Source organism: Rhinatrema bivittatum, chromosome 5 (assembly GCF_901001135.1).
Source record: "Rhinatrema bivittatum chromosome 5, aRhiBiv1.1, whole genome shotgun sequence".
In the NCBI taxonomy this organism is placed as follows: Eukaryota; Metazoa; Chordata; class Amphibia; order Gymnophiona; family Rhinatrematidae; genus Rhinatrema; species Rhinatrema bivittatum.
Window position 1 is genome coordinate 260,265,500 of NC_042619.1, and position 27,931 is coordinate 260,293,430.

Below are 27,931 nucleotides of genomic sequence, written 5' to 3' on the forward strand. Positions count from 1 at the left end.
TCTATCAAATCCACCAAACTAATTACCACAATGAATAGAGCGTTTTCACTGGCCGGCCCCACCCTATGGAACTCCATGCCCCCAGATTTACGCACCGAGTCCTCCACTCCTAAATTTAAAAAAAGCTAAAAACTTGGCTGTTCCTACAGGCCTACCCTTCATGCAATATCCACCCGCCTGACAACCCACAGAGCTGTGGCTAGTACCTTTGCTCTGCATTACCTATTACAATATGCTACTACCTCCCCTCGTGTCTACAATTAGTTAGACTTCTCATGCTGTCCCTCCCTCCCCCCCCCTGCTAAAACTATCTCTGAAACACTCCTCTGTTACCATTTTGATTGATCACAAATCCTGTAACACTCTTATGCCTACCCAGATACTCATTCTATGGACTCCTTTTCTAACCAAATTATGGACAATATACCATTGAATCCTGTAAATAGTTGCTCAGTTATCCAGGTTATCTTGTTATTGTTAGTTTTTGTACGCTTTGTTCCTGTTCTATGTAAAGGCATTGCCAAATAGTTATAAGTTATATGTAAACCGATACGATGTGCAAACTGCTGTCTGTATATAAAATTCTCTAAACAAATAAAACTTTCCAGTTTCGACAGAAAATAGCAATTCTTAGTTCCTGGCAAAAAATAGAATTATAAAGACTTTCTAGTTTCCATCACATGCAAGTAACTCATCAGTTCAGTTACTAATTAGGTAGTGTGGCAAACAGTTACTTCAATCCATTTCTGTTCCCTCAGATGTGGTGATGATGGACTAGGACGTGAGTGATCCTCCTAGAGTACAATTGGAAACTGGTTTCCTGGCACCACTGAATGGAAAACACTTGTACTGCTTGCAGAAGGAAAAGTGAAACTCAAGGTGTGTTAGAAAAAGAAACTGATTCTCTGTTAAGAATAGTGAAAATGAGAATCTGGATGTTGCGGGACACATCCTCAGGGCTCATGGAGCACATAAAGAAATCAGTTACAGAGTCAAGACCAAAGCTCAGGATTTCTTCACATTATCCCTCAAACTTCAGCGCTAGGGTATTACAGGGAGGATCCTGAAAGAAGAGGCACAAAAACACACTTTCCTAAAGTAAAGATAATATATTTCACCATTCATTTATTGTTTGAACATCAGAGAATTGATTCTAGCTGTGTTTGGACACAGTCTAGTTCACAAGTAATCCCTCCTCCCCCCCACCCCCCCTGGCAAAGAAAAACCAGGATAGTGGTCGCATTTCTTCACTGGCTGTGATCATCCTAGGTAACTTAAGTTGACTGCTTCATGAATGCACTGGGCTACGTAGTCAATATTTCCAGAGTTCAGGCTGGACATGTTGATCTGGCCATTTGCACCAAGATAGACATGCCGTTTGGTACGCAGAATGTCCACCTGTGAAGCTGAGGAAGCAGAATACTTTCAGTGTGCATGGCGGTGCTCCATGTATCATATTCAAAGGAGGTTGGGACTTTCTCCCATGCTCTATATAGGGACAGAGGTGGTGGTGGTAGGTGGGGGGAATAGGGGAAGAAGGGCTCCATGACCACATTATCTGTGGCTTCTAGAAAGTAGTACTAGAAAGCTTCGTGTCTTCCATCTCAGTACTCCAGAAATATGACTTATACACACTTGTACTGGTTGTATTGCTGTTCGCATTGTTCAATAAACTTTACATTACAAAAAAAAAATATGCTAAGGTCAGGTGTAAGAAGTTCAGGACTCAAAGGTCTCTAATTATACTGTTAACCTTGTTATAAACCTTTTTAAAATGAAGTAACTATAGGAAAATAGATAATGAAGCCAGCGCTTATGGATAAAAGCTCATTTGTTTCATTTCTGTTTCTAAGGTTACCAATACTATCCCTCATTACCTTTGTCTCTTGGTTTTTGCACTTTCCTCCCACACCTTCATTCTTTCCTTAGTTTTAGCTTTGCTTGTGTTTCTACCCCACTTCCGAGGATGAAAAACAGAATGTCAACAGAACACAAGGAAAGAAAGAAAGAAGAGTTGTTCAGCTTCGAAAAGAGACGGCTGAGGGGGGATATGATAGAGGTCTTTAAGATCATGAGAGGTCTTGCATCGAGTAGATGTGCATCGGTTATTTATACTTTCGAATAATAGAAGGACTAGGGAGCATTCCATGAAGTTAGCAAGTAGAACTAAAACTGTTATGCTCAGGCTTGTGGATCCTTGGGCCGACTGGAGGGTGGAATACCTTGGGGGAAGGCCCGAAGTTTCTCCCGTCGGGTGGCGAGGCAGGAACCGAAGATGTGACCGGTGGACCCTCGACACTGTAGACAGGCGTGGCGGTGGAAGCGGACGAAGGGTCGTGACGTCGGGGAACGGAGATGTGTCTTCACCGCTGGAGATCCGCGGTACCCCCGGGAAGAGCCTGTAGGGACCCGGACCGCTGGGACTTAGGTGGACCTTTGAGAGGTCAAGCAGCTAACGTACGGTGCAAGGGCTGACTGGAGCTTCACCCCTGGAAGCCCGCGGTCCCCCCGGGACTTAGGTGGGCCCTTGGAGACGATGGTCAGAAGGAAGTCAGAGGTTGAGAGCTAGAGGGTCGTCGCTCAGCAGTCCGGGGTCACGCACCAAAGGATCACCACTTGCCGGTCCGAAGTCAATACCAGGAATCACTGCTAGCCGATTCGAACTCAATACCAGGAATCACCGCTAGACGATCCGAAGTCAGGAACCAGGAAACCAAGACGAACTGGAACAAGGAATCAAGACACTGGAACTCAACGAAGCAAGCAGACTCAGACAATGCTCACAGGAGACGTTGCCAAGTCAAGGAATGGTCAGAGGAAGTCTTTTATACTTCCTCTGACCCTGTGGATAGAAATCAGCTGTATCCACTTAAAGGGATGAGGTCCCTTTAAGTCTAGTGAAGAGGCGCGGCCTCGCGCCTAAGGATGGCGGTGGCCATCTTGGATCCGGCCCATGGAGGAGAGCAGTGGCGACTTCGAGGGAGGAGCAGGGACAGCTCTGGTCCCGACGGTCGGCCCGGGGACTCGTGTCGCTGGGTGGAGGTGCCAGGACCGGCGCAGGGCAGTTGGCCCCGCCGGTCGATGGATGAGGTAGGGGACCGCACCCATGGTTGGCAACGGGCGCGGAACACAACAGTACCCCCCTCTTTAGGGCGCCTTCCCAGAGGCCTGGGTTTATCTGGATGACCTTGATGAAATTGCTCGAGCAATCCGCGGTCCAGGATGTTGGACAATGGTTCCCAGGTGTTCTCCTCTAGGCCGAACCCCTTCCACGCAAGGAGATACTCCCACTTCTTCCCATGCTTTCTTATGTCCAAGACCTCGCGAACTTGAAAAGTGAGGTCATTCTCGAAGGCAATAGGTTGGGGAGTCGGAGGCGAGCTGGAGGGCCAAGACAATACCAATGGCTTTAAGAGCGACACGTGGAACGTGTTGTGTATCTTAAGAGAAGGTGGCAGACGAAGCTGATACGAGACGGCTCCAACCTGGAGAATGATAGGGAAAGGTCCAATAAAACGTGGGGCCAGTCGTGTTGATGGCAGCTTCAAACGGATGAACTGAGTACTCAGCCATACCTTCTGACCTGGCTTGAACGGGGGGGGTAAGGCCTTCTCCGCCGATCTGCATATTTCTTGGCGGCTTGACTGGCCTGGACCAATGCACATCGCGTGGTGACCCACGAGTGGTGTAGCTCATCTGCCGAAAGTTGAGCCACCGGGGACTAAACCGTAATGGGAACTGGCAGCGGTGGGCGAGGCTGCTTCCCATATATAATCTGAAAGGGCGAGGAGCCGGTCTCAGAAGAGAAGTGAGAGTTGAGCACGAACTCCACCCAGGGTAGCAGGCTAGACCAATCATCTTGTTTATCATTGACGTAGAGTCGGAGGAATTGCTTTAGCATCTGGTTTGTCCTCTCCGCCAGACCATTAGACTGGGGCTGGTATGCAGACGTATAATCCAAGGTAACGAACTTTTGGCAAAGGGCCCTCCAAAACCGGGCAGTGAACTGAGGACCCCTATCAGACAGAATACTTTTAGGCAGGCCAAGCAACCGAAAGATATGCTGCACTAACAGTTGGGCCAGCTGGGGGGCAGTCGGCAGCCACGGGAGGGGCACGAAATGTGCCATCTTACTTAACCGGTCCACTACCACCCATATGACTGTATTGCCACTAGATAGTAATAGGTCAACCACGAAGTCGGTGGCCACATGAGTCCTTGGCTCTGCGGGCGCTGGTAGCGGCTGGAGTAGACCTGGGGTCACGCCATGGATCTTCTTGTGACGAGCACATACCTGGCAGGACTCCACACAGGCCCGAACATCCCGGTTGACTTTAGGCCACCAATAGTATCGGCGCAGGTTTTGCAAAGTCCGGGTTTGTCCGGGGTGGCCCGAGCAACGTGAGTCTTGGGCCCAAGCTAGGACGTGTTTGCGCAGGTGCTGTGGGACCAAGGTTTTCCCTGGAGGGATGGTCATGGTAGCAGATAGGACACGAGATGGTTCAATGATGAAGCGCGGTTCCTCCGTTCCTTCTGTAGATCCCAGTCGTTCTGGGCAGGCAGCTACTCGATGGCCCGCCACGCCGCAATAAAAACAGAGTCCCTCCTTCGTGCTCCGCTGATGCTCCTGTGGAGATACTTTCCCACGACCCAACTCCATGGGTTCATCGGCGGGTGCCCGAGGGACTTCAGGGGCACTCTTGGATGGAGGAGGGGACCTCCTCGCTGCCTTAGTCACCGGGAGGCGAAACCTCATGCGACGATCTACTCGATTGGCCAACTCAAATCATGCCGTTGAGATAGTCTGGGAGTTCTCTTGGCGCCAACTCGTTTTGAAGAAGCAAGTCTAGGCCCTCCAAGAAGATTCCGTGCAGGCAATCCTCTCTCCAATTCAGCTCTGTGGCCAGGGTGCGGAACTCTGTAGCGTACTCGGCTACAGTACTGTCGCAATCGGAGCAGCTCTGAGACCGCAGTGGATTTGCGGAAGGGTTCGTCAAACATCTGCCGGAAAGCAGACAGGAACTGAGTCAAGTCTTCAAAGACCGGATCCCTTCTTTCCCATAGCTGAGAGACCCAGATCAGGGGCTTCCTGTCGAGCAGGGACATGATGTAGCTGGTTTTGACCAGGTCGCTGTGGAACTGAGCAGGCAGCAAGGAAAAGCGGACCTGGCACTGGCTGAGGAATCCTCGACACAACTTCGCCTCTCCAGCGTATCGAGAGGGCGCCAGGAGTTGTGTGGGAGTTACTTGCCCCAGGTCACCTTCGGAGGCCTGGACGGAGTGTGGCTGAGTAGGGCCCCAGGTGGAGATGGCAACGCTGGGTTCATAGGCCCTAGGTCAGGCCCTGTACTGCAGAAACCAGGGCGTTGTGGGTCTGTTGTTGGTCCTTCAGACGCTGGGCCATCTCAGGAATGGCCTGGCAGGCAGATACCTCCGCTGGGTCCATGGACTTGGCAATCTGTTATGCTTAGGCTTGTGGACCCTTGGGCCGACTGGAGGTTGGAATACCTTGGGGGAAGGCCCGAAGGTTCTACTGTCGGGTGGCGAGGCAGGAACTGAAGATGTGACTGGTGGACCCTCGACACTGTAGACATGCGTGGCGGTAGAAGTGGACGAAGGGTCGTGACGTCGAGGAACAGAGATGTGTCTTCACCGCTGGAGATCCGCGGTCCCCCCAGGAGGAGCCCATAGGGACCCGGACCGCTGGGACTTAGGTGGGCCCTTGGAGATGGTCAGAAGGAAGTCCGAGAGAGAACCAGAGGGTCGTCGCTCACTAGTCCGGGGTCACGCACCAAAGGATCACCACTTGCCGGTCCGAAGTCAATACCAGGAATCACCATTAGCCAGTCCAAAGTCAATACCAGGAATCACCGCTAGCCGATTCGAAGTCAGGAACCAGGAAACCAAGATGAACTGGAACAAGGAATCAAGACGCTGGAACTTACCGAAGCAAGCAGACTCAGACAATGCTCACAGGAGACGTTGCCAAGTCAAGGAATGGTCAGAGGAAGTCTCCTTTTATACTTCCTCTGACCCTGTGGATAGAAATTAGCTGTATCCACTTAAGGGACCTCGTCCCTTTAAGTCTAGTGAAGAGGCGCGGCCTCGCGCCTAAGGATGGTGGCAGCCATGTTGGATCCGGGCCGCGGAGGAGAGCAGTGGCGGCCACGTGGGAGGAGCAGGGACGGCTCTGGTCCCGACGGTCGGCCCGGGGACTCGCGCCGCCGCGTGGAGGTGCCGGGCCCGGCGCAGGGCAGTCGGCCCCGCCGCGGTCGGTGGATGAGGTAGGGGACCGCGCCCATGGACGGCCACGGGTGCAGAACACAACAAAAACTAATCGGAGAAAGTTCTTTCACTCAACGCACAATAAAGCTCTGGAATTTGTTGCCAGAGGATGTGGTTAGTACAGTTAGTATAGCTGGGTTCAAAAAAGGTTTGGATAAATTCTTGGAGGAGAAGTCCATTAACGGCTATTAATCAAATTTACTTAGGGGATAGCCACTGCTATTAATTGCATCAGTAGCATGGGATCTTCTTAGTTTTTGGGTAATTGTCAGGTTCTTGTGGCCTGGTTTGGCCTCTGTTAGAAACAGGATGCTGGCCTTGATGGACCCTTGGTCTGACCCAGCATGGCAATTTCTTATGTTCTTATGCAGAAGTAGGAATCTAATTCCATTCTCTTCTCTCAATCACATGTTCTATGAGTAGAGTATTATCTTTTAAGGATATTAGAACATATTGGGTCAGACCAAGATCCATCAAGCCCAGTATCCTGTTTCCAACAATGGCCAATCCAGGTCAGAAGTTGTTAGAATCCCAAGTGTGAAAGGTAGCGGGTGTGTGAGCGCTTTGTGCTGCAGAATAGTAGACACAGCCTCGAGGGTGAACCCCCGAGGCCTGTGCCAGCAGTTACGAACATGCCTTGTAGTGGGACAGTCTGGAGATTCATCTTTACCAGCCATCTCCCCCACAGTTTGAGCCTTTGTGTTCTGGCGGCCGGCAGGAATTAGGCAGGTCCCTAGGGTGGTGACAATAACTAGAGTACAAAAGCACACTGGGATTAGGGCAGGCAGCAGACTAACGGAGTCAGAGACAGGCCAAAGTCAGGGCAGGCAGCTAGCAAGTGTTGTGAGGTCCATGTAATGTATCAAGTCCAGGCAGCAGGCAATCGTGATCAGGTCCAAGCAAGAGGTCAAGATATGGACAATTAGGCCAAGAGTAGATGAAGATACACTGAAGACAATGAATAAGATGGTTGAGATAAGGCGAGGCTGAACAAGGTGGGCTGGATGAAGCAAGGCAGGAGGGCAAGGCAGGAAGGCAAGGCAGATGAAGCAAGGCTGGGCAAGGCACAGGAACACAGGAATGAGGGATGCTAGGCAATACGCACTGCAAGGCAGAAGACCCTTTGCTGAAGCGAGGTACTGCTGCAAGGTCCTGGCTTAAATAGACCAGTCAGCCTGATGTGGTCCATATAATGCAAGCCTAAATAGGATTCAGGACAAGAACTGCATGGCGGTGTATGGGGCTGTGCCCAGCAGTGCTAAGGAGCAGCAGTGTCCCAGCTGCTGTGCAAGAATTAGACAGGAACAGATCTGTAGAAGGATGATGACCCTTTGAAACTGTTCATGTGGTTATTATGTGAGAATTTGGCTCAATGGAGGAAGGAGGCCCATTATCCTGCTGTTGGTTCATGTAGGCTTGTAGAAAGTCCTTAAGACTTTTATTTACTTGCTTGGTTTGTCCAGTGCTCTGGGGTTGGTATGCTGAGGTGAAATACAATGTAATTGCAAACTTCCTGCACAAGCCTTTCCAGTAGTGGGCTGTGAACAGAACCTACCAGTCTAAGAGAATGTGATGAGGGAGCACATGCAGAAGAAAGATGTGTTGGACAAAAAGTTTAGCTAGGAAGATAAGAAGATAGGAAGATAAGAAGATGAAAATCACATCATTCAACACGGGAAGACTCTTTGAGAAATAGATACGGAAGGAAACCCCCTGAAGCAGGACTTCTTGTTCGAAACACGTACGTGTCGGGAGATTAACCAAGATTGGAACAGATGAGTATTACTATTGTTCCTCTTGTATCTTTGAATATTGTGGCTAAAGCGATAAGGAATAATTGACTGAGACTGAGAAGTAAGAATAAGTTTTAATATAAAAGTAAAAACCTAAAAAATGATGTTATAATTAAAGTAAGGTGACCCCATACCGGATGGGAGTCTGTGGTACCATACAGACCCTTGGAGTGAGGGGCCCACATATGTACTTGGCGAATAATTCTTTATATTAGTTAATATTGACCGGTGGTACTTTTGGTTTGATTTTGTGGCTTCTGATATCATAATGGCAAATTTGGGGACATCATGCAAGGTAATCCTAGATGGGTTCAAATTCAGAAATCTGGAATAGGCAGACAGGTTGCAGTGTGGCGGCACACTGTTCACTTTTTTGTCACACAAAGATTATTTATTTAAATTTCTTAATCAGCACACAATTAAACAGTTGAATTTGTTGCTAGAAGATGTTGTCAAGCCAGAAGTATAGTTTAAAAACAATTTGGAGAAGTTTCTGAAGGACAAATCCATTAAGAATTATTAGCCAGTTAGGCTGGAAGATTGAACCTAAGAAATGCCATGCCGGGTCAGACCAAAGTCCATCAAACCCAGCATTCTGTCCCTGAAAGTGACCAGTCTGGGTCACAAGTACCTGTCATATCCGCAATAGTTGATCTGTTTCTTGCATTTCACTCCCAGGGATAAGCGCTGGCTTTCCCAAGTCCACCTGGCTAACTACTCCTTATGGATTTTTCCTTCAGGAACTTGTCCAGTCCTCTTTTGACCCCCCACTATGTTAGTTGCCTTGATCACATCCTCCAGCAACAGCTTCCAAAGTTCAATTGTGCCTTAAATCTACCTGTTGCTAATTTCATGGAATGTTCTCTAAACCCAGTGTTGTTTAAAAGAGTAAATACCCATTCCCCATTTACCTGTTCCAGCCCACTCATTGTTTTATACATTTTAATCATATCCCCTCTCAGTCGTCTCTTTTTTAAGCTAAAGAGCCCTAATATGTTTAGCCTTTCTCCATAAGGGAACTTTTCCATCCATTTTATCAGTTTTGTCACCTTTCTATGTCCTTTTCTATGTCTGCTATGTCTTTTTTGAGTTGAGGGTGACCCCAACTACATACAGTACTCAAGGGGGTAGATTTTCTAAATCTACGCGCGCGAACAAAAGTATGCCGGATTTTATAAGATACGCGTGTAGCAGCGCGTATCTTATAAAATCTGGGGTCGGTGCGCGCAAGGGTGTGCATATTTGTGCAACTTGTGCGCGCCAAGCCCTGCGGCCTTGGAGGGAACTTTCCTTCTACCCCCCGCACCTTCCCCTCCCTTACCCTACCTAACCCACCCCCCCGGCCCTATCTAACCCTTCCCCCTACTTTTGTTGGCAAAGTTACACCGGCCAGAGGCTGGTGTAACTCTGCGCGCGCCAGCGGGCTGCTGGCGCGCCATCACCCAACCCAGGGGCTGGTCCGGAGGCCTTGACCATGCCCCCGGAACGCCCTGAAAATCGCACCGCCCACCCGGCATGCCCCCGACACGCCCCCCTTGCAAAGCCCCAGGACTTACACGCGTCTCGGGGCTTGTGCGTGCCGCCGAGCCTATGCAAAATAGGCTCGGCGCATGCAGGTGGGTTTTAAAAGGGTTACGCGCATAACTTATGCGCGTAACCCTTTTAAAATCCGGCCGTTGGTGTGGTTGCACCATGGATCTGTATAAAGGCATAATGGTATTCTTGGTTTTATTCTCTATTCTTTTCCAAATAGTTCCTAACATTCTATTTGCCTTTTTGACCGCTGCCACCACACACTGAGCCAAAGATTTCAAAGTATTGTCCATAAGGACTCCAAGGTCCTTTCCCTGGATGGTGAATCCTAACCCACCTCTTACTGCTGGGAGTGAACAACAAGGAATCCATTAGGATCTGCTGGGTATTTCTTCCAAGAAACCCTGATTGGCCACTGTTTGAGACAGGATGCTGGGCACAGTGGACAACTGGCCTGATTCAGCATGACATGTCTTCTATTCTTAATTAAAGTCATCCTTCTTAACTATCAAAAGAGCTCCATTGCTATACAGCATTGAGGGGAGAGTTTCTTTAGCTGCAGAGCACTGTGAGAAGAGCACTCGTTCTAAAGCAATACCAAAAACCTGCTGCTAGAAACAAAAACTAAGTGTGCCTAATTGCATATGCTATGTCTCCCACATTGTAGTTGCTCTTCTACATGTGATCTGGAAACTCCTGTGAGATGAAACTGTGTGTGTCACAGACAGAGGTGGAGCTGGTACACATCCATTTCTGCTTCCACATTCAGGAGGTAGAAGAAGGAGCAGCCAAAGGCATGCATGACCAGTGCTGGCAATAGATATTGATAAAGCACACATGTGGCTAGTGTCAACCTCCGGATAAAAGGCAGGCACATGGTGACAGTTGTCCACAAGAGGCTCGCAGATCAATGCCCAGTCTTTTGATCTAATATATATATATATATATATATATATATATATATATATATATATATATATATATATATTAGGGATGTGAATCGTTTTTGAACGATTAAAATTATCATCAGATAATTTTAAAATTGTCCAAAATCGTTAGATACGCGATACAATACAAATGCCCCCGATTTATCATCAGGGGCATTTGTATTGTATCGTTAAATAGGGCGCGGGAAAACCGGCACAACAAAAAAACCCTAAAACCCACCCGAACCTTTAAAACAAATCCCCCACCCTCCCGAACCCCCCCCCAAATGTTTTAAATTACCTGGGGTCCAGTGGGGGGGTCCCGACGCGATCTCCTCCCGCTCTCTGGCCACCGCTGCGTTGAGAAATGGCGCCGGTGGCCCTTTGCCCTTATCATGTGACAGGGCAAAGGTAGCGCCGGCGCCATTTTGTTTCCTGGCTCCCGACGTCACGCATGCGGGAGATCGCCCCCAGACCCCCGCTGGACCCCCAGGGACTTTTGGCCAGCTTGGGGGGGGGGCCTCCTGACCCCCACAAGACTTGCCAAAAGTCCAGCGGGGGTCCGGGAGCGACCTCCTGCACGCGGGCCGTATTGCCAATCTTCAAAATGGCGCCGGCGCTACCTTTGCCCTGTCACATAAGGGCAAAGGGCCACCCGTGCCATTTCTCAACGCAGCGGTGGCCAGAGAGCGGGAGGAGATCGCGTCGGGACCCCCCCCCACTGGACCCCAGGTAATTTAAAACATTTGGGGGGGGGGGTTCGGGAGGGTGGGGGATTTGTTTTAAAGGTTCGGGTGGGTTTTAGGGTTTTTTTGGTGTGCTGGTTTTCCCGCCCTCCCCCGATTTTTAGAAAAACAAACTCCTCGATCAGATTTCCCTCCCCCCCAGCCAAAATCGATCGTTAAGACGATCGATTACACGATTCACACCTCTAATATATATATATAAAATCACTGCAAAGGGAGAGGACAGAAGTGAGAAAAGAGTGAAAAATAGGGATGGGTATGGGGGAGAAGATTATTAGGAAAGGAAACTGAAGGCAGAGGGAGAGCAAAGTAAATTGAGAGAACAGGAATGGGCAGAGAAAGGAAGGAGATAAAGAAGGGAAAGAGAATAAAGTTGGAGGGGGAAACTGGATGGAGAAAAGGAGGAAAGAGAAAGACAAATGGAGAGTGTAAATACTTTGCTCCACTCTTCCTCATGTCATTATGACATGGAGCCCACTTACACAAACTACCCTCTGCTTGCTCCACTCACTCCTTGAAATGGAGGTTCCAAATGTGCAACACCTGCATAACAGAGGCCCAAAGTGGGCATCCAACAGAAGCTCTTTTACATCGAGACAGAGCTGACAAACTCTGCTAGCAAGACTCGTAATTTACTACTTACCGTTCAGCCCAGAGAAGCTGTACAACCCCATCTGTGTAGTGAGATGCTCCCAGGTCCCCAGTGTACCCAATGTCCTCAGCTTCTCTTTCAGTTTCAGTCTCATCAGCATAATGTGCTCGGCCATCTCCTTTATGTTCTCTTTCCTTAGGAAAAAAAAAAAGAAGACAGCATGACCCTGCGGATTTAGGTCACTGCAGGTGGATTACTTCTTTCAGAGCATTCAAAATACCAAGAGTATTTCTTGGGACTATGTGGCAGTTCAAGTTCAGGAGGTAGGAAAAGAAGATAATAATCGAAGGAATATAAGCTATTACCTCACAAACGTACACAAAAGCTTTCATAAGCACAATCACTGGAGAGACTTCCAGAAAACCGAACATTTCTTAATAAAAGGATAGAGAAAATTTGAGCATTGTGATTTGTCCTAAGATCTTGTGCCTATGTACCAGAATCCTTCCATGCGCCATAAGCACATCACACATTGCTCAAGAAAGGGACATACACATTCCATAGCCTAATAATCTATCATCTCCACCCAATGACGGAGATGTTTCTTATTTAATGAAGTATGTTACGGGCGCGTCCGCCACGCCGCTGACGGGCCGAGGGTTTGGGTGCCCTCGGGTACAATCGTAGGCATGAGGAGCACGGCCGTCTCTAAAGCAGGTGGTGTGAGCCCTTGGGCCACGGCGAGAGCTAGGGAGGAGCCCCAGCCACACCGTGAGAGGTGAGCCGGTGCTGGCATGGTGAGCCAGGTGGGTACTGAGCAGGGGTTACGGAGCGGAGTCTGACCCTCAGCCGGACCTGCACGCCCATGACAACCAGCAACGCAATGTTGGTTGATGAACGGTCCTCCGACTGTTCCAAGCCCTTTCGGACCTGCTGCTGGGTAACGGCAAAGGGCGGCAGGCCGGACAGAGGACGAGGGCAGACAGAGTCCTTAGTACACGGAAGACATCTTAGACGAAGGCTGGTGCAGAGACATCAGAGGCAAGGACTGGTGCAGAGACATCAGAGATGAGGGCTGGAAGGAGACATGGGCACTGTCCCTCAGGGCGCCCTACTCAGCCCACCCGCGGGACTGAGTCGCAGACCACCCTGTCCCATACGCGCCCTACTCAGCCCAGGAAGGCTGGTCACGGACCATGCTGAGAGCGGAAGAGCGCAGGGAAGATCCAGGCGAGAAGGAACTCCGATGCCGGGAACAATGACATCCGAAGCCCCATCAGCTGGCAGGAAGGGAAGCTCCAGAGCACAGGGACAAATCCCTCCTGTTGGCCGCTCCAGGGCCCAACAGGACAAAAGGCTCAGGAGCCAGACGAAGACGTAGGGCAGAACAACCAGAACTGGATCAGGAAACATCAGGAGCAGACATCAAGGCAGAGACAGGACAAGGCACCATCAAAGCAATGCAGACCACAGAGGACCTGGATCAGCAGACAGGAAACAGCAATGTGTAAGGCTAATCCGAAGGCAAGTAGCAAGTGAAATGAGAGTCCTTTTATACTGCAGGATGTAGGCAACTCCCTGGGAGGAGTTTGCCAGGACCGCCCCTTGCTGGCCCTATAACTGAGGCGGAGAGCTGCAGGCCGGCCCCTAGGGAGAAGGGCGTGGCCGAACAGGAAGTCCAAACGCAGCCAAGCAAGCCACAGGCAGGCCTTAGGAACAGCTAGGCCTCCCAGGCCCTGGAGCAAGTCCTGGATGGTGCACAGGCGAGGCCCTGGCCTCGAAGCGGCCTCCGGAGGGAAGGTAAGATACCTCCTGTAGCGCAGCAACAGGGGGGATCGTAACAGTATATGGGTGGTCTCTCCAAAAGCTCTCTTCCCTTAATTTCTTTGGGACCAGGGCAGCACATTTCTCCTCATCGAAGTTACTTTGTTGATAATAAACTTTGCCTTGATCTTATCAATAAGCCCCTGTAACAACTATATTGAGGGATGGTCCTTCGACACATTTAAACATAACACAGACCATGTTGGGGGACCATGAACATGATTCATTAAGATGTTATCATCTATAAATGAATAAAACATCTCTTTGAATAGCTATCTGAGTTTTGTGGACTTTAACTTTTTCCCAGTCACTACTACTGTTACTGAAGTATATCAGTGATTTTGGGTTTCCACCTACTTTGTTTGGCTGGTCTGTCCAAAAGACATAGCATTTCTGTTACGTTTAGGCAGTGGTCAGATGTAGAGAACACCACCTGCAGGGGTGCCCTGGGTGGAGAGAAGCAGGAATGAATAGTACTGGGTGATGACTGGAACCTGTGGAGCAGAGTACTGGCTGGCAAGGAGGCTGGGGCTGGCTGGAACCTGTGGAGCTGGATTGTAGCTGGTGCTGACTGGAACCAGTGGAGCTGGATTGTAGCTGGGTGCTGGCTGGAACCTGTGGAGCTGGATTGTAGCTGGGTGCTGGCTGGAACCTGTGGAGCTGGATTGTAGCTGGGTGCTGGCTGGAACCTGTGGAGCTGGATTGTAGCTGGGTGCTGACTGGAACCTGTGGAGCTGGATTGCAGCTGGTGCTGACTGGAACCTGTGGAGCAGAGTACTGGCTGGCAAGGAGGCTGGGGCTGGCTGGAACCTGTGGAGCTGGATTGTAGCTGGGTGCTGACTGGAACCTATGGAGCTGGATGCTGACTGGAACCTGTGGAGCTGGATTGTAGCTGGGTGCTGGCTGGAACCTGTGGAGCTGGATTGTAGCTGGGTGCTGGCTGGAACCTGTGGAGCTGGATTGTAGCTGGTGCTGGCTGGAACCTGTGGAGCTGGATTGTAGCTGGGTGCTGACTGGAACCTGTGGAGCTGGATTGTAGCTGGTGCTGACTGGAACCTGTGGAGCTGGATTGTAGCTGGGTGCTGGCTGGAACCTGTGGAGCTGGATTGTAGCTGGTGCTGGCTGGAACCTGTGGAGCTGGATTGTAGCTGGTGCTGACTGGAACCTGTGGAGCTGGATTGTACCTGGGTGCTGGTTAGAGGGAATTCTATGCAGGCTGAGGAAGTCTCTGATACAAGGTGCGTGGAGGTAAGGGTGAGCTTGATACACATAAGCAGCATGGAGGTATGTATGGAAGTGAGTGCAGGTAAAGATGGTCAGAACACAGGAGCAGAGTGCAGGTAAGAGTGGATACAGGTTAGTGTGCAGGTAAGAGTGATATAGACTGTGAGTATGTGTGAACTGAAACTGAGGGAACCTGGGGAAGACAGACTGACAATGAACAGACAGACAAACCAGGACAGCACTAACACTGAACACAAAACACATAAGCCCGAAGGCTACACAACAAGACAGAAGCCCGAAGGCTACAAGGCTAGGTAGCAAGGTAGAAGCCCTAGTGCTACACAGCAAGGCAGAAGCCCAAAAAGCAAGGCAGCAGCCCAAAAGGCAAGGCAGCAGGGCAGAAACCCGAAGGCAAGGTAGCAGGAGAGGCTAGAGCAGGGAGCCCAAACGAGCTCAATGCCGAAGCACTGGAGTCTTGGGTAGGCAGGGTTATAAAGACGGTCCGGGACATAGAGCAGCTGACAAGGGCAGATTGGACCAGCCAGGAGAGCAAGCTCTTGAGGGACCCCTGGTGGTGAGGCGGTTGCACAGCAGCCATAGCAGTACCCCCCCCCCCCCCCAATGCCTCCCCCTCCTTCTGGGTCCCAACTCTGCAGGGGGTACTGAATAACAGCAAGGTTAGATCTCTCTTGGGGTGGCATGGCAATTTCCAGCCCCTCCTGAATTACCGTGGCAGGGTCATTCCCCTCCTGGGGTAGTGAGGTGGGCTCAACGTCTTTCAGAGCTGATGTGGAGGGCTCAAACCCCTCCTGGGGTGACCAAGCAGTCTCAAACCCCTCCTGGGGTGATGTGATGAATTGTACCCCTTCCTGGGGTGGCAAAGCAGACCATAACCCCTCCTGGGGCAAGGTGGCAGACTCTGACCCCTCCTGGGGTTGCACGGCAGGCTCGGACCCCTCCTGGGGTTGCATGACAGGCTCGGACCCCTCTCGAAGCGACGCAGCAGGCTCGGACCCCTCCTGGGGTTGCACGGCAGACTCTGGCCCCTCTCGAGGCGACGCAGCAGGCTCGGGCGGCAGGGTAATGGAGTCTGTTATTGATTGTTTACCAGTTGTGAGAGGAAGTGTGATGGAGCAAAAGGAGTCTAAAGACTGGACTGCTGAGGAGTTGGTAAACAGAGATGGATTCTTAGGCCTAAGTCATGGTTCCCTGGTCCTGAAGTGTGGATTTGCAGCTTCTTGAAGGAACAGGCAGCTCTGGAATGCCTTGAAACACAATTCGTTAATTGTGATTGACCTGCAGCTGTGGAAGACAGAGCTCTGCAAGGTTTAATTAGCTCTCTCTGCTTTTGTTTCTGGGGTTGTAATATGGAAGTTACAGGAGCCTCCTTGAGCAAGTGAGTTCTAGGCTTTTCTAGCCACAAACTACCTGTAATAACCACTTTATTAGTGGGGCTAGAAACAGAGTAAGGACTAATTAAGCTGGCTGAGTTTTCCTGTGAAACAACTGGACCTGTAGCAGTGCAAAGAGGACAAGGTTTGCCTGGAGGTAACAGACTGGGTATACAAGGACATTTCCACCATCCCGGTCTAGGTGAGTTGCAGTTTAAACATGTTTGGTAAACTGACACATTTTTTCTTTGACAGATATTACATGCCCAGTGTTCTTGGTCAGGGAGTTGACATGCCAGACAGTTCTGGTAACTTGTGTAATTCAGGGTCTGACAGAATGGACAAGAAAAAAAAATTGTGGAGACTCACCTGAAAGATACAGAGTCCTATCTCTCCCTCCGAAGGTGGATGTCTTCGGCATACTGTTACATTTAGATGTAGAGAACACCACCTGCAGGGGTGCCCCTGGGTGGAGAGAAGCAGGAGTGAATAGTACTGGGTGATGACTGGAACCTGTGGAGCAGAGTACTGGCTGGCAAGGAGGCTGGTGCTGGCTGGAACCTGAGGAGCTGGATTGTAGCTGGTGCTGGCTGGAACCTGAGGAGCTGGATTGTAGCTGGGTGCTGACTGGAACCTGAGGAGCTGGATTGTAGCTGGTGCTGGCTGGAACCTGAGGAGCTGGATTGTAGCTGGGTGCTGGCTGGAACCTGTGGAGCTGGATTGTAGCTGGTGCTGGCTGGAACCTGAGGAGCTGGATTGTAGCTGGGTGCTGACTGGAACCTGTGGAGCTGGATTGTAGCTGGGTGCTGACTGGAACCTGTGGAGCTGGATTGTAGCTGGTGCTGGCTGGAACCTGTGGAGCTGGATTGTAGCTGGTGCTGGCTGGAACCTGAGGAGCTGGATTGTAGCTGAGTGCTGGCTGGAACCTGTGGAGCTGGATTGTAGCTGAGTGCTGGCTGGAACCTGTGGAGCTGGATTGTAGCTGGTGCTGGCTGGAACCTGAGGAGCTGGATTGTAGCTGGGTGCTGACTGGAACCTGTGGAGCTGGATTGTAGCTGGTGCTGGCTGGAACCTGAGGAGCTGGATTGTAGCTGGGTGCTGACTGGAACCTGTGGAGCTGGATTGTAGCTGGGTGCTGACTGGAACCTGTGGAGCTGGATTGTAACTGGGTGCTGACTGGAACCTGTGGAGCTGGATTGTAACTGGGTGCTGACTGGAACCTGTGGAGCTGGATTGTAGCTGGTGCTGGCTGGAACCTGAGGAGCTGGATTGTAGCTGGGTGCTGACTGGAACCTGTGGAGCTGGATTGTAGCTGGGTGCTGACTGGAACCTGTGGAGCTGGATTGTAGCTGGTGCTGGCTGGAACCTGTGGAGCTGGATTGTAGCTGGGTGCTGGCTGGAACCTGAGGAGCTGGATTGTAGCTGAGTGCTGGCTGGAACCTGTGGAGCGGGATTGTAGCTGGTGCTGACTGGAACCTGTGGAGCTGGATTGTAGCTGGGTGCTGGCTGGAACCTGAGGAGCTGGATTGTAGCTGGTGCTGACTGGAACCCGTGGAGCTGGATTGTAGCTGGTGCTGACTGGAACCTGTGGAGCTGGATTGTAGCTGGGTGCTGACTGGAACCCGTGGAGCTGGATTGTAGCTGGTGCTGACTGGAATCTGTGGAGCTGGATTGTAGCTGGGTGCTGACTGGAACCTGTGGAGCTGGATTGTAGCTGGTGCTGACTGGACCCTGTGGAGCTGGATTGTAGCTGAGTGCTGGCTGGAACCTGTGGAGCTGGATTGTAGCTGGGTGCTGGCTGGAACCTGTGGAGCTGGATTGTAGCTGGTGCTGACTGGACCCTGTGGAGCTGGATTGTAGCTGGGTGCTGGTTAGAGGGAATTCTATGCAGGCTGAGGGAGTCTCTGATACAAGGTGCGTGGAGGTAAGGGTGAGCTTGATACACATAAGCAGCATGGAGGTATGTATGGAAGTGAGTGCAGGTAAAGATGGTCAGAACACAGGAGCAGAGTGCAGGTAAGAGTGATATAGACTGTGAGTATGTGTGAACTGAAACTGAGGGAACCTGGAGAAGACAGACTGACAATGAACAGACAGACAAACCAGGACAGCACTAACACTGAACACAAAACACATAAGCCCAAAGGCTACATAACAAGACAGAAGCCCGAAGGCAACACGGCTAGGTAGCAAGGTAGAAGCCCTAGTGCTACACAGCAAGGCAGAAACCCGAAGGCAAGGTAGCAGGAGAGGCTAGAGCAGGGAGCCCAAACGAGCTCAATGCCGAAGCACTGGTCTTGGGTAGGCAGGGTTATAAAGACGGTCCGGGACATAGAGCAGCTGACAAGTGCAGATTGGACCTGCCAGGAGAGCAAGCTCTTGAGGGGCCCCTGGTGGTGAGGCAGTTGCACAGCAGCCATAGCCGTAACAATTTCTTTTCATTGCTCATGTGTGTCTTCATGCATAATTAGCCAGAGAAGGACTTTTATCCCATGGACTACCATTATACACTCTCTCCTTGGTTCTGGCGCTATATGTGATACTCCTCTGCAATCAGATTTGGGTTAAAAGGCCTCTGAGAAAAGTACATAATAGGCAAATGCAAAGGTTGGAAGAATTTCAAGTACCAGAATGCTTCAGGATGCAAGTAAAAAAAAAAATCAAGCAAGACTGGCATACTAGCTCCTAGAGCCAGTGCGAGGGTATTAGGAGTCCTAGGCAAACCTTACAGCCTGGTGCTCCACCCCCCTCAATAAAAATTCTGCATTTATAATAACAGATTTTACATGATAAAGGACATTCTGAGGTAAAAATATCACTTACAAAGTCATGCTTATTATTTTTATTGCATGCATAACTGTGGTGTCAACCAGAAAATCCTGCAAAAAAGATATTTGGAATTCATATGGTATTAGGCCTACTGTAATACATATTAGGTATAGGCTCGGCCCTCAGAGAGCCATGAATAAACTGAATTTCAATTACATACCTCCCATACCAAAACAGCATTAATTGCTAGCACATTCCTACTAGGGATGTGAATCGTTTTTTGACAATTTAAAATATCGTCCGATATATTTTAAATCGTCAAAAATCGTTAGAGCCGCGATACAATAACAATTCCCCCGATTTATTGTCAAAAAATCGTAAATCGGGGGAAGGGGGAGGGGAAAGGGGAGGGCGGGAAAACCGGCACACTAAAAAAACCCTAAAACCCACCCCGACCCTTTAAAATAAATCCCCCACCCTCCCGAACCCCCCCAAAATGCCTTAAATGACCTGGGGTCCAGAGGAAGGGTCCCGCTGTGATCTTCCACTCTCGGACCTCCGGTGCTTGTAGAAATGGCGCCGGCACTACCTTTGGTTTTTCCGTACGGAAAAACGATTCGCGGCAGGAGATCGCTCCCGGACCCCCGCTGGACCCCCAGGGACTTTTGGCCAGCTTGGGGGGGCCTCCTGACCCCCACAAGACTTGCCAAAAGTCCAGTGGGGGTTCGGAACGACCTCCTGCAGTCGAATCGTGTTGTCTACGACCGGCGCCATTTTGCGCAAAATGGCGGCGCAAAATGGCGCCGGCCATAGACAACACGATTCGACTGCAGGAGGTCGTTCCGAACCCCCACTGGACTTTTGGCAAGTCTTGTGGGGGTCAGGAGGCCCCCCCAAGCTGGCCAAAAGTCCCTGGGGGTCCAGTGGGGGTCCGGGAGCGATCTCCTACGCTCCTGACCTCGGGGGACAAAAAACAAAATGGCGCCGGCGCTACCTTTGATCTGTCATATGACAAGGCAAAGGTAGCGCCGGCGCCATTTCTACAAGCACCGGAGGTCCGAGAGTAAAAGATCACACCGGGACCCTTCCTCTGGACCCCAGGTAATTTAAGGCATTTTGGGGGGGTTCGGGAGGGTGGGGGATTTATTTTAAAGGGTCGGGGTGGGTTTTAGGGATGTTTTAGTGTGCCGGTTTTCGATTTACACGATTTTCACGATTTTCACGATATTTTAAAAACCCAAACGGCGACGATCCGATTCCCTCCCCCTCCCAGCCGAAATCGATCGTTAAGACGATCGATCACACGATTCACATCTCTAATTCCTACCTATTGAAAAAGGCAACACTGCAAATATTACATCAGGCCTTAAAACACCAATACATCTCCTATTGGGAAAACAGAATAAGCTGGGCTGCTAAGATCTTTACATAGAAACCGCATGCTAACAGAAACACATGCAGAACACAGACAGAGCCTCACCAAATGCAAAATAGAAATCTCATAATAGAAATGTGCAGGCAAAATCTGAACTGGAAACTGTAACAAGGCAGACTCTGTGGGCCGGATTTTAAAAGCTCTATGCATGTAAATCCCAGTGCACCCCCTTGTGCGTGCTGACCCCCAATTTTATAACATGCGCGCATGGCCATTTGAAAATAAATCAAAACAAATGAATGTTTGTTTCATTTCCACAACAAAATTAAAGCAAACAGGAAATTTAGTTTTAAATGAAAGCACATCCCTACCAAAAATTAGATTCAGTTCCTTGATGCTCACTCCCAGGAGTAAGCAGTGGGTTTCCCTGAGTCCACCTGGCTACAAATAGTTTGTGGACTTTTCCTCCAGGAACTTATCCAAACCCTTTTAAACCCAGCTAGGCCAGATGCCTTAACCATGTCCTCCAGCAACAAATTCCACAGCTTGATTGTGCATTGAGTGAAAAAACGCTTTCTTCAATTTGTTTTAATCTGCTACCTGCTAATTTCATGGACTGTTCCCTTAGTCTTAGTACTGTTGGAAAGGATAAATAACTATTTCCTATTTACCTGTTCCACATCACTCATACTTTTATAAACCTCCATCATATCCCCTCTCACTCCTCTCTTCTTCAAGCTGAAGAGCCTTCATCTGTGCAACCTTTCTGATCATTTCTTTATTATTTGTATTGCCCTTCTCTGTACCTTTTCCAGTTTCTGCTCTACCCTCTCTTCATAACCTTTGCTTCTGCTACGGTAGTTACAGAGCAGCTAGCTTCAAAGGGGAAAGACAACCTCAGGTAGGGTCCAATCCAGGTTTTCAAAGACAGATTGAGCCAGTCCTGAGTTTTGCTCCCCATGTTTCCCTGGACTTGAGGTTGCAATTTCACCCAGAAAGAATGGATCTGAAAGTCTATAGATACAATAGGGTAAAACCAGGGTTTTCTCCAGCTAACCCTTATGACCTGTAACTTGTTGATGACTAGCCACAGGACAAGGGTTCTGGATCAGCTCTTTAGTCTTTATTCTGCATCCCAGAGCTTCCTTACCACTCGGCGAGAATTGCTGGGTTGTTGAGCACTGTGGCCACAATCCGAGCTCCCAGGGCCGGTGGGCTCCACCATGCCAGTCGTATAATTATTTCCAGTTGAGAGCGAATACTGAGGAGGGTCTTGTTGTTTTTTGCTACCACAATAAGATTGCCAACACTTTTCTCTGCAAGTAGAAAAGAACCAACTCAGACACCTTCAGGAACTGAAAGGAACAGCTGAATACAGCAGAATTTAATTGTACTAAGGGTAACCTTTTTAAGGACAAGTCTGCTGATTCCGGTGGACTTGTTTTTTCTTTTCTTTTTTCCTATTCTGTGTCTATGAGAAACCTTCCCTTGATAACTCCGATCAAATATCTTTTGCATTTTTACCTCTTTTTTAGGTGCACTTTTGTGGTAAGGAAAATATATTTGGCTCCAGTTTAACAGTTCCACTATAGATGTTTAACTTACAGGTTAAGACTGTAAACTCTCTTGGGCAGGGATTATAATGCCTGCTTGTTCCTGACCTTGATGTTTTGGCTCCTTCTATTGCTTCCAGAAGTTGTGACCTCCTTTTCAGTCCATTCATGCTATGCATCTGGTACTTCCCTTTCTGTGTATGGCAGAGCTGTTACACTTACACTATTGGCAACCACCACTAGGGGAACTGGGGGGCCTGGTCCCTGCAGATTGTCAATCAGTTACAGCGGCTGAAAAGGCTGTTCTTATTTACCACTGTACACAAGATTGGAGCCTGGGAAAGAGTTATTCTCTTAAGAGAAAGCTGCATCCATTGGGCCCTGTGCAAGAATCCCAAAGTACATGTGAGAAAGAGGTACAGTATATTCAACTTGTGTGCATAAAACACTTCTTAACTTTAAGCTGTTACGTTTTACAGTTTTGAAATAGTCCCCATGCACTCTTAAGAGAATTCGTGTTCAAAACGATGACCCACAATCCAAACACACAATCACGCATGAAATCTGATTGGTTCATTGGCTATACTATCATAAATGACATCATAGTAGATGCAGAGAATTGACCAATCATTTCTCGGTTTATGTACAATACTGTTCCGAAAGTAGCTGCTCCCAAAGATTTGCAAGGGACTGTCAGGTCTGTTACTACTACTAATTATTTCTCTAGCATCACGAGACATATCCAGCACTGCACAAATGCACATAAAAGACAGCTCCTTCTCTTTAAAGCTCACAATCTGTTCATGAGTAATTTTCAGGTGCTGCAGGGTGCACCTTGGTATTCTTCATGGTACAAGGTTCTGAGCCCCTTTCTGCCACTAGCACCCCCCCCCCCCCTTACAGCAAGCAATGGGCAAAGTTTCCATTTTCTTTCAGTACCAGGCACCGAGACACTGCCGACGTACCGTAAAGTCCAAAGTTTTTGGAAAATGACTGAGCACAGAAGAGCTCGAAACCCTGCTCAATGAAGAAGCGGAAGGGCAGGACGTCTCTGTCCAGGTCCCCGGAGGCAAGTCCCTGGGCAGACAGGTGAAAGAAAGGAAAGAGCTTCTTTTTCTGAAACACATGCAGGAGAAAATACAAGCATCAGCCATGAGAAGTGTGAACATATGTTGTGTGCCAGTGACTTCAGGTCAGCTGCTTTCACCCAGTTAAATATTCCCAAATTCATGGTGAGAGGAAAACTGTCAGGCTCTGATATTCTAACCCGACTCTTAAAACCATAAAAGGACACTAACTCATTTGGACCCATTAATACAGCCCAGTACATAGCCAATGAGGAGACGGGGAAAGGAAGAACCTGGTTTATGACCATTTAAATGGCCAAAGAAACCCTAAGAACATAAGAACATAAGAAATTGCCATGCTGGGTCAGACCAAGGGTCCATCAAGCCCAGCATCCTGTTTCCAACAGAGGCCAAACCAGGCCACAAGAACCTGTGGCCTGGTTTGGCCTGCTTTCCTGGTTTTATCATCATGTCAAGCTTCTTTTTAACATTTAGGTGAACTGGTCTGATCAAGACACCATTAGAGACACCTCTACACATAAAGGGGCGGATTTTCAGAGCCCTGCTCGCGTAAATCCGCCCAAAACCGGGCGGATTTACGCGAGCAGGGCCCTGCGCGCCGGGAAGCCTATTTTACATAGGCCTCCCGGCGCGCGCAGAGCCCGGGACTCGCGTAAGTCCCGGGGTTCTCGGAGGGGGGCGTGTCGGGGGCGTGTCGGGGGGGCGGGCCCGGTCGTCGCGGCGTTTCGGGGGCGTGTCGGCAGCGTTTTGGGGGCGGGTACGGGGGCGTGGCTACGGCCCGGGGGCGTGGCCGCGCCCTCCGTACCCGCCCCCAGGTCGCGGCCCGGCGCGCAGGAGTCCCGCTCGCGCGCGGGGATTTATGCCTCCCTCCGGGAGGCGTAAATCCCCCGACAAAGGTAGGATGGGGGTTTAGACAGGGCCGGGCGGGTGGGTTAGGTAGGGGAAGGGAGGGGAAGGTGAGGGGAGGGTAAAGGAAAGTTCCCTTCTAGGCCGCTCCGATTTCGGAGCGGCCTAGGAGGGAACGGGGGTAGGCTGCGCGGCTCGGCGCGCGCAGGCTATACGAAATCGATAGCCTTGCGCGCGCCGATCCAGGATTTTAGCCGATACGCGCGACTACGCGCGTATCTACTAAAATCCAGCGTACTTTTGTTTGCGCCTGGAGCGCAAACAAAAGTAGGCTATTCGCGCTCGTCTGAAAATCTACCCCTAAGCATTGAACATGAGAGCAAGTAAAGGCCATATGGCCCATCCAGTCTTCCCATCCACATCTCCTGTTCAGCTTTATAGTCCCTTCCTCTCCCTCAGATCCTCTGTGCTTGCCCCATGTTTTCTTGAATTCTGATCTAGTCCTTGTGTCCACCTCCTCCACATGGAAGTTGCTCCATGCATCCATCACCCTTTCTGTAAAGAAATATAACCTTAGATTTACTCCTGAGTCTAACTCAGTGGTCCCCAAACCTGTCCTGGAGGGCCACCAGCCAATCCGGATTTTGGGATATCCACAATGAATATGCATGAAAGAAAATTTGCATGTTATGGAGGCAGTGCATGCAAATTTTCTCTCATGCATATTCATTGAGGATATCCCAAAAACCCGACTGGCTGGTGGCCCTCCAGGACAGGTTTGGGGACCACTGGTCTAACTTCTTTAATCCTTATCCCATTACCTCCATCGTTCCAAAGCCTCTTTTCCACTGAAGGTGCTGCCCCCTCCCCCGTGCATTTATTCCTTTGAAGTATTTACATTTCTATCATATCTCCTCTTTCCCTCTAGGGTATACATGTTTAGGCCTTTGCTCATATACTTTAAAATGAAGACCATTGACCATTTTAGTAGTGTCCTCTGGACTAACTCTGTTGAGTTTATACCCTTTTGACTTTTTAATTTCCTAAGAAGTTTCGCATGAGGGAATTTGTCAAATTCTTTCTGGAAATCCAGATATACCATATCAACTGGCTCACTTTTATTCAAATGTTTATTTATACCTTAAAAGAAATGTAGCAGATTGGTGAGGCAAGACTTCCCTTGGCTAAATCCATCTTGGCTTTGTCCCATTAAACTATGCCTATCTATATGTTCAGCAATTTTGTTCTACCATTTTGCCTAGAACAGACCTCAGACTCACTGGTCTGTAGTTTCCTGCATCATCCCTGTATCCTTTTTTAAAAATTGACATTCCATTGGTACCAATCTTCAGGTACCATAGACAATTTTAATGATAGTTTACAAATTACTGATAGCATGTCTGTAATTCCATTTTTCAGTTTTCAGCTCTCAGCACCTATCTGGTCCAAGTGATTTGCTATTCTTTAGTTTGTTAGTTTGCCCTATTACATCCAGCAGATACATGAGATTTGATTCAGTTCTGCTGATTCATTACCTTTGAATATAATTTCTGGCATGTGTATCTCTCTATCATAAAAAAGGGGGATCAAAAAACTATTTCAATCAATTCTAATGCTTACCCATAGGCTAATCAACTAAAGAGATACGGTTAATATGAATAATTATTAAAACCGCATCAGCAAGCCAGACAGCATATCTCTTACATTAAAGGAGATCGCCAGGTCTTCTCAATCATTTGCGGTTTTAAACAATGTCTTTGTTTATTAGAGCATTGTAAACATTTCTTCGCATGGTCAGACTGCTAACGGAACTTTTAAGCGGCTCAACCACGGCCGAAGTTTCACTTAAGAAGCTTCATCAGGAGCCCATCTTGTCAGTATTCAAGCCAGACAGTATTCAAACCAAGAGGGTTTTCTCACTGATAAAGGAAGCTTCTTTTCTGATCAGACGACAACCTATGGTGCCATTATTTTACATCTTGCCTAAGATACACAAGGATATTTCCAATCCACCTGGAAGGCCTATAGTGTTGGGCAGAGGATCTCTCCTAGAGCCCTTGTCATAATTTGTGGATTTTTTCCTGGATCCTTTTGTGTCTAAGCTACCATCTTATGTCTAAGATTCACAGCAGATAATTACTATTTTAGAAAATATACATTGCGATACTGAACAACTGTTTTTGGTGACTCTAGATGTCGAATCCCTGTATACCTGCATCCCTCAGGATGAGGCCGAGGACATTGCTATTGGATTCTTTGAACAACGACCTCGTCCACACCATATACCATCTGATTTTTTTATCCTCTCTGCTGATGCTTGCACTCAAAAATAATTTTTTTGCATTTTAACAACGTTTTTTCCAACAAATCAGTGGGACTGCAATGGGGGCAAACATGGCCCCAGATTTGGCCAATTTGTATATGGGCCATTTTGAACATATTTGGATCAATTGTCAACATCCGTTTGCTCAGCATATTAAATCCTGGTATTGATACATTGATGACATCTTTATTTTGTGGCAAGGCACAAAACAGAAATTCGATGTCTTTTTTTGCTTGGGTAAATTCACGTAATAATTCCTTGAAATTCACTGCTAATTTTCAATCCCGCCAGATTACCTTTCTGGATATTTTGGTTGTTAAAGGAACTGATGGATTTATGACCACGTTGCACTGGAAACCTGTAAGCAGCAATACTTTGCTGCATTTTACGAGTGCACACCCACGGCATCTGAAAGAAAATCTCCCTACGAGTCAGTTTTTCAGAATCCGCAGATTGTGTTCATCTATGCAAGAATATAAACATCAGTCAAAGTTTTTGAGCAAAAGATTTTCGGATCATGGTTATCCAGCCCGGTCTATTAAACGAGCATACACGTGAGCGAAAAATGCGCATCATGATTGGTTATTTTTACCTCGAGCAGACAACACAGATGATATAGATATTACAACATTTGTCTGTCCGTTTTCACCAATGGCTTCCACAATACGGAATCTTATTTTTCAGAATTGGCATATTGTACAATCATATGAAGAGTTTGCCCAGCTGCCTCATTGTACCTATACTCATGGATCAAATTTAAGGGACCAATTGGTATTTACAGATTCTACTCCGCGTATGACATCTATTGAAGTTGGAGCACATAAAGCATGTGGCAACTGTTCTGTTTGCCCAGTCATGATGAATGTATCCTCCCTTTTTTCCCCAACAATAAATGAGACAGTTTCCTTACAGTTTTCAACATAATGTATGACCACAGGGGTTGTTTATATTATCAAATGCCCCTGTGATAAATTCTATGTGGCCAAAACTAAACGCTCCCTCCGAACCAGACTGATAGAGCATCATTCTTGCCTTGCTAATAACTGTATTACTGCTCCATTGGTAAATCATTGCAATGATTTTTCACATACGTTCACTGATTTACGTGTATGTATCCTAGAGCACATTCGCCCTGGCTGGAGTGGTGGAGATCTCAATCTCCTACTACTTCGATCTGAACAACGTTGGATACATTGTTTGCATACAGTACACCCTCTTGGACTTAATGCGAGTTTAGATTTACAGGTGTTTCTTTGAATTTCTCCAAATCATCGCGAGATGACGTCACCCCTGTAGTGATGTGTTCCTATTGATTCATGTGACCCAACAGCCCGCCTGATTTAAACAGAGGTTGTGTTTACTATCGGTCTCTGCTCGGCGTTGGAAGTAAACAGGAGACATTGCTGTTCCGAGTAAGGATTCAACATTTGTGACTACCAAGAAAACTCAGTGGTTATCTATACTTTATTCACTATATTCTTTCTTTTATAAGGTTGGTTGCACTGCATAGCTATTGGAGACGATCGTTGTCTGGCTTGAATACTGACAAGATGGGCTCCTGATGAAGCTTCTTAAGCGAAACTTTGGCCGAGGTTGAGCCTCTTAAAAGTTCCGTTAGCAGTCTGACCATGCGAGAAATGTTTACAATGCTCTAACAGAGCCT

The 27,931-nt window shown here is 48.6% G+C and overlaps 1 protein-coding gene across 1 annotated transcript in view; it reads right to left on the reverse strand.

Annotated features, from left to right (window-relative positions):
- Positions 1 to 1,234: 1,234 nt before the first annotated feature.
- The window catches only part of GOT1L1 (glutamic-oxaloacetic transaminase 1 like 1), a 61,682-nt gene continuing 34,985 nt past the window's right edge, over positions 1,235 to 27,931 (reverse strand). The window contains exons 6-9 of the mRNA XM_029601774.1: positions 22,977 to 23,127; positions 21,609 to 21,774; positions 11,927 to 12,069; positions 1,235 to 1,406 (exon numbers count right to left, since the gene is read on the reverse strand). Of these exons, the coding sequence (XP_029457634.1) occupies positions 1,261 to 1,406; positions 11,927 to 12,069; positions 21,609 to 21,774; positions 22,977 to 23,127 (606 nt within the window). The 3' untranslated portion in view covers positions 1,235 to 1,260. The remainder of the gene's footprint in view (positions 1,407 to 11,926; positions 12,070 to 21,608; positions 21,775 to 22,976; positions 23,128 to 27,931) is intronic.